The following is a 7,500-nucleotide window of genomic DNA, read 5'->3' as shown; positions in this document are numbered from 1 at the left end:
CATTGTATATTTCATGTAATGTTTTCTATGTATTTTGTGGTTTGAGAAAAGTGTTGACTACACTAAGCTACTGCACTGTTAAAAAAGGGAAAAAAGACTGTTAAGATGCTGAACTGTTTATGAGGAAAAGGTGAATGTATTGTAATTAAGAAGTTGCAGTTATTAAGCTGCTACGTTTTCATTCAATAACACCACAGCATCGAGATGAAAGCAGTAGTCCTGACTCCTTCTTTCTTCTTTTGATTTCTTCACTCATCAGAGTGCAACATTTTGGAGGCCCCAGCGAGGATGGATGCGTGAGAGGTCCTACTCCAAGAGGCAGTACCCCATCCTGCATTCAGACTCACCACTACACCTGGAAGATCAGCGGAGCACAGCAGCACGGCGGTCGGGCAAGAAGGACAGAGTCATCTGAGGTTGTATCGTGCTAACCAGGAGAGCTACAGGTTCCACCTTGCCACGAACACGTCCTGCTTCACTGCATCACTGGTCATCTGTTCTTAACAAACATGGATGTTTTGGTGGACTTACAACTTGAAGTAATTGGGTTGCTTTATACTCTAACTAGTGAACAACTGGTACATGTATGTGAGTTTTTGGGAATAGCCCAAGATGATTTCTCTGATAAAGGTCGTTCCTTTTTGATTACACAAATTACACAACACATGGATAAAGATGAGATACGCGATCTAGAAGATAAGGGTATGTCACTCTTTCTTAGTCTTAGTGACAAAATTGCCTCAGTCAAGCTGCCCACGAGTGCCCAAGCTACACCAGCTCCAGGCACACACCCCCCTAACCAACCACAGGCACAACAGATAGAATTGTTATCAGAACAGGAAAAACTCCAGAAACAGATCGAAGACCTACAGTTAGCTTTACAAAGGTCATTACAATCTCAGCAACAGGGTGGTAGGAACGAAACATTAGCCAGTAATCAGAATACCCCTTCTGCGCCTACCCAAAATCATGCACAGTCATCTGTTCTCAACCCCTGGCATAGAGAATTCAGGATCACAGGGCAAATTGGAGAACCAGGACAAAAGGACAGGCTTACCTTTTCCAGTCTGGCTCACCAGATCGAAACCGGATTAAACAAAAAAGTCCCTGAATATGAAATTGTCCATGCAGTTATAAAGTCCATAGCACCAGGCATGCAATTGCGGAGCTACTTGGAGGGCAAAGCAGATTTGACTCTCCCCGTGCTGAGGAGAATACTCCGATCTCACTACCAAGAAAAGGGTGCAACAGAGCTCTACAAACAACTGACAGCAGAGGTACAAAATGGCAAAGAGACGCCACAGAACTTTCTTTTCCGAGTGCTTGATCTAAGACAAAAGATAATTTTCGCCTCTCAAGAGGCCGAGTCTGGTCTGAGGTATGACCCCATCCTTGTGCAGAATATGTTTCTGCATTCTGTCCTGACAGGGCTGCAAAATGACAACATAAGAAATGATATAAAGCCTTACCTGCAACAGGCAGATGTGAATGATGAAGTCCTGCTAGAGAAGGTAAACATTGCCTGTATGACTGAAACAGAGAGACAAAACAAAAGGAAAGAGATACATCCACAGCGGTCCATAGGTGCTCACTCAGCTCAGTGCACTGAGGCTCAGGCTGTGTCTGAGAAGAAAAGGGAGATCCCAGAAAATAAAACCAAGCCGAATCTTCTGGATGAGCTAAAGGAAATTAAAGCAGATATTGCTGTTCTGAAGAACTTAAGCACTGAAGTGTGTCAGATTCGAGACTCCATCCAGTATCCACAAGTGGCCTTAACACAAAACTTACCCACACCCGGCATTGATACCCGTCAGTTTGATTATATGCCCACAGGCTACTGGCGTGATGGTGGCCGAGGACGAGGTGGAACGGCGCAATTCCAGCAAGGCTATGCACCCCAACGGTACCCTCTTCCCTCAACTAGGGGGCGGACAAGGAGGTGCTTTGGTTGCCAACGCAGTGGCACTGATGATGTTTGCACACACTGTTATGCATGTGGGAGTACTGAGCACTACTTTGCGGGCTGTAGGGCAAGGCAAACGAATCCAGGAGGCCCTCCATTAAACGAGAGAGGGTTGCCCCCACGGGACCGGGAGTAACCTGTAGCCCACTAGTGTCCCATCAGACATGTATGCAGTGTGGTATAAGTGGAGAAGGGGACAAACTAAAAAGATGCGCTCCATGCCAAAATGCTTTCTATTGCTCTAAGACCTGTCAGATAAGTCACTGGGATGCCCATAAGAAAAAATGTGCACATTCAAAACGAAACCAAGAACAGGGTGTGAAGAAGGTGAAGAAGCGTCCAAGTGTTGCCGCCTTAGTGGGAAAACAGTGTCTTGTCGACTGCTACTTCAATGGCATAAGAACTAAAGCCTTATGGGATACCGGCTCCCAAGTTTGTCTCATAAATGAGAGCTGGAAAAATGAAATCCTCCCCAATGTAAAACTGAGACCTGTCACTGACCTCATTGATTCCCCTGACACCCTTACAATAGTAGCTGCGAATGGGGATCGTATACCCTTCCTTGGTTGGGTCGAAATCTTGTTTGGATTGTCAGGAAAAACACATGGGCCGTGTACTCTTACTATCCCTGTCCTGGTCATGAAAGGGGGCACTCTCACCCACCCCATTATTGGCTACAATGCAATTGAACACATTGTGAAGAACAGTGAAAATGACTTTTCTGCTAATACCAGCAGTGAACCGCTGCAAGAGGCAGTTAGGTGTGCTCTCCCTAGCCTCGAGACATCACAAATTCAGGCTTTAATTGACCTGGTGAGAATTGAAAAGCCTCAAGAGTATGTTGTTAAGACCACACGGGAAAGAACGGTTATCCCCAGACTGACATCCACCCATGTCGTGTGCAGGCTGTCAGCAAGACCCCTGGACGAAGACACGATTTTGGTGGTTGAACCAGATGTTGACCCCCAGTGGCCAGAAGGGCTAGAATTGAACGAAACAGTGGTGCAGTTAAAAGCAGGTGCTTCCCCCTACATCACGGTGAATGTACAGAACTCCTCAACTCATGACATAATCTTACCAGGCAAAACCACCATTGGCACTGCGCATGAGGTACAGTCTGTGTATCCCGTTTCTCTTTTAGATCAACAGTGTGGCCAAAACCATGCATCAGTGAGTCATGTCCAGTCTGGGGTTGAAGAGGATATGGATGGAAAATGGGACCCCGCTGTAGATTTAAGCCACCTAGGGGAAGTTCAGAGAGAGATTGTTCGCAAGATGTTAAGAGAGGAATGTTCCTCATTTTCCCGTTCAGATGATGACATAGGATGTATTGACAGTCTAAAAATGACAATATCCCTGAAAGATACAGCCCCTGTTGCACGGTCTTACCTGTCAGTGCCTAAACCTCTGTATAAGGAACTAAAAGACTACCTGCATGACCTCATTGCTCAGGGGTGGATTGAGAAATCAGCATCTTCTTATTCATCACCTGTCGTGTGCGTACGAAAAAAAGATGGCAGTCTACGTCTCTGTGTGGACTACAGAGAGCTAAACAAAAAGACCCACCCAGACCGGCAGCCCATTCCTAGGGTCCAAGACATCCTTGACAGTTTAGGTGGGAACTCGTGGTTCTCGTTGCTTGACCAGGGTAAGGCCTACCACCAAGGTTTTATGTCAAAAGAGAGTAGACCTTTAACTGCATTTGTGACACCATGGGGCTTATATGAATGGGTAAGAATTCCCTTTGGGTTAATGAATGCCCCTGCAGCGTTCCAAAGGTGTATGGAGGAGTGTCTAGGGGGCCTACGTGATAAAATCTGTGTCCCTTATTTGGATGATACTTTGGTGTTTAGTAACTCCTTCGAAGATCACATGGAACATGTCCGAAAGGTGCTGCAGCAACTAAGATCTTATGGAATAAAGCTCAAGCCAAGCAAATGTGAAGTCTTTAAGCCAGAGGTACGTTACCTGGGGAGAATTGTATCAGCTGAAGGGAGCAGAATAGACCCAGCTGACACTGCTGCTGTGATGGCTCTGAAAGATAAGAGACCGGCTACTGTTGGGCAGTTACGAGCAATCCTGGGACTTCTCAGTTATTACATAAAAAACTTCTCCAGGATAGCAGGGCCACTTTACAACCTGCTGAAGAGTGCATGGCCACAAGACAGAAAAGATCAGAAGCAGTCAACACGAAAGAACAAAAAACATACAGGTGCCCCTTCAAACCAACCTATTCTGTGGGAAGACAAGCACCAGGAGGTACTGGAGAAACTGATTGATTGTCTTGCTAGGCCCCCCATACTTGGGTTCCCAGATTTCTCACAACCCTTTATCCTACACACTGACGCATCGGGGCAAGGTTTAGGAGCTGTGTTGTATCAGGAGCAAGGGGGCAAACTCCGCGTAATAGCTTATGGGTCTCGCACACTGACTGCTGCTGAAAGAAATTACCATCTTCATTCTGGAAAATTAGAGTTTCTCGCTCTAAAGTGGTCAGTAACCGAGAAATTCCGTGATTACCTGTACTATGCTCCATCATTTGTTGTTTACAGTGATAATAATCCCCTTACATACGTAATGTCAAGTGCCAAACTCAATGCAACCGGTTGCAGATGGGTAGCTGAACTGGCTGATTACAATTTTACAATTAGATACAGACCAGGTAAAGAGAATATAGATGCAGACAGTCTTTCCAGGATGCCAATGGAAGAAATAATGGAACAATGCACAGAAGAACTGTCATTTGACTGTGTGGCTGCATTAATACAGGCTGTGGAAGAGCAGGAGTATGCCCCACTGTGCACAGTAGCTGCTGCTTTACAGCAGCCAACCGAAACTGCCCATTGTGATCCCATTCCCCTTTCAGAAATCAGACAGAGTCAGCTCGATGACCCACACATCGGGCCAGTGATGAGATTTAAAATGATAACCAGTGTAAAGCCATCCTTACACTCAATCATGTCCTATAGTGCCAAAAGTAAACGTCTGTTTCGTGAATGGGAGAAGCTGCATGTGGATGAACATGGCATTCTGAGGAGAAAAACAGCCACAAAGACTCAACTTGTCTTACCTGATAAGTATAAGGGTCGCGTGATTGAGGAGTTGCATAACAAAATGGGCCATCAGGGTGTGGACCGCACTTTATCACTGATCGGAGACCGTTTCTTTTGGCCACAAATGCGAGATGACGTTGAACACCATGTCACCAGATCTTGTGCCTGCTTAAAACAAAAGAAGCCAAGCAGAGAGACAAGGGCTCCTCTAACAAACATTATGACCACCCACCCCTTTGAGCTCGTGTCTATTGATTTCTTGCATTTGGATAAATGTAAGGGCGGATACGAATACATATTAGTGGTTATTGACCACTTTACCCGCTTTGTTCAAGCATATGCCACTAAGTCAAAGTCTGCCAAGACAGTAGCGGATTGCCTGTTCAATGACTATGCTCTTAAGTTTGGTTTTCCTGAAAGAATCCACCATGACCAGGGAGGTGAGTTTGATAACAGGCTCATAGCCCAATTGAAGAAAAACTCTGGTGTCATGAGTTCCCGCACAAGTCCCTACCACCCGCAAGGGAACGGTCAGGTGGAGAGATTTAACAAAACGTTGTTACAGATGTTAAAGACACTGACTGAGAGAGAAAAGAGGAACTGGAAGGAGTCATTGAATAAGCTAACATTTGCTTATAATTGCACAAAGTGTGAGGTCACAGGCTTTTCCCCTTTTTACCTCCTCTATGGGCGTAGCCCAAGACTGCCTGTTGATACCCTGTTTGAACTAAGTGAGAACAAGGGCACCCCTAGTCAGCAGGAATATATGCGGAGATGGAAAGAACAGATGAAAGAGGCATATGAGATTGCAAGGGAGAGTGTTAAGAAATCAGGTGAAAGAAGCAAAAAGAATTATGACAGAAAGCTGAGAAGCACAGTATTGACTCCTGGTGACCGTGTGCTAGTCAGGAACCTGACACCGAGAGGAGGGACAGGCAAGCTACGAAATCACTGGGAAGATGCTATCCACATTGTGGTGAAACGAATAAAGGAGGACCTTCCCATCTATGAGGTGCAGCCAGAGCAAGGAAAGGGAAGGTCAAGGGTCGTGCATCGTAACTTGTTGCTGCCCTGTGACCATTTGCCTATGAATGCTCCAGTGGATATCAAAGACAAACCAGTGAGAAAGAGACAGAAACAAGGAGATCAAAACATTGAAACAGTTCATTCGGATGAATCAGATGACGAGGATGACTTCTGTGTTCATTACTCACCTGTCAGGCAGCCTCAGGTTGAAGTGCACACTTCGGATGCTGAAACTACAGAAAGTGAGCTGGAAAAAGAGGTTACTGTACTTGTCTCTGAGGATGACAATGAAACTGAGCAATCAGATGAAGTGATGATGGAGGAACAGAGTACAAATGATGAAATACCTGATGAGGAGTCTTCAGTAGCGGATAATAGTGATGAGGATGAAGAGGTGCATCAGCGGCCACAGAGAGAAAGGCGACCCCCTAAGCTGTTTACCTATGATCAACTTGGAATCCCCACTTGTCACATGATTAGCTGTGCAAATAACTCTAGGCAAAAGGAAATAAGTTCCCTCAATAGGTTTCACACTACATGGCCTAGATTCATACAGCCCCTTCATTCATATTTTGTTTATACATGCTAAATGAGGGTTTATTGCTGAAGAACACACACACTCATTGTTCAAGGAATAGCTTTTATTAGTTCGAACTAAGATGTCGGGACGACATCTATTTTAGAGGGGGAGTATGTAGTGATTTGGTTATTTTGCCATTTATTCATATTGTATGCAGAAACTTGATTTATATCTCTCTTTGAGTTCATTCAAATGACCACTAGAGGGTGCTACCTGCATGGGGAATGTGCTGGGAAAGCGTTGCCCTCCTAGACAGGAAGCTGCTACGTTTTCATTCAATAACACCACAGCATCGAGATGAAAGCAGTAGTCCTGACTCCTTCTTTCTTCTTTTGATTTCTTCACTCATCAGGTATGCAACTCGTTTGAAACTTCAACTGACTTTGTATAAGGTTTGAAACATTACGAAATGATGTTGTTTGTTATGTTATCAGTTGCCAATGTGTTAATTTTGAATGGGGGAAAAGTTGGCTAGTTATGGGAACGAGTGCAAGCTAACATGTAAAAGCGCGGGTCTTTGCTAATCGTCGCAAGCCTTTGTGTTCATTTAGAAAAGTGAAACTTGATGCCGCGTATCTCATGATCTTTAAAAAGATTGCACACAAGTGTAATGCAGTAGTAAAATGTTGGTCTACATTTCTGTATTATGTTTGTGACTTTTTCATTGCAAGTGATTGCCACTGTCTGTATGAGATCCAGTACTGCCTGCACTATTCTGTTGAGTTTTACAGTATCAGCCACAGTGAAGCGGATAATGGACTTCTTGTAACTGAGGTTACAACTGAAAAATGGACTTTGAATGGACATTTGCTATTGTTCATGATTTGTACTCATTGTATATTTCATGTAATGTTTTCTATGTATTTTGTGGTTTGAGA

At 44.6% G+C, this 7,500-nt stretch overlaps 1 protein-coding gene across 1 annotated transcript in view; it reads left to right on the top strand.

Moving 5' to 3' along the window:
- LOC134464339 (uncharacterized) overlaps positions 1-3,137 on the top strand; it is a 3,841-nt gene extending 704 nt beyond the window's left edge. Inside the window, exons 2-4 of the mRNA XM_063217803.1 lie at positions 260-1,903; positions 2,869-3,007; positions 3,105-3,137. Of these exons, the coding sequence (XP_063073873.1) occupies positions 510-1,903; positions 2,869-3,007; positions 3,105-3,137 (1,566 nt within the window). The 5' untranslated portion in view covers positions 260-509. The remainder of the gene's footprint in view (positions 1-259; positions 1,904-2,868; positions 3,008-3,104) is intronic.
- Positions 3,138-7,500: the final 4,363 nt, after the last annotated feature.

The sequence above is a fragment of the Engraulis encrasicolus genome, chromosome 15 (genome assembly GCF_034702125.1).
Source record: "Engraulis encrasicolus isolate BLACKSEA-1 chromosome 15, IST_EnEncr_1.0, whole genome shotgun sequence".
Classification (NCBI taxonomy): domain Eukaryota; kingdom Metazoa; phylum Chordata; class Actinopteri; order Clupeiformes; family Engraulidae; genus Engraulis; species Engraulis encrasicolus.
This window is presented reverse-complemented; position numbering and strand designations above follow the sequence as displayed.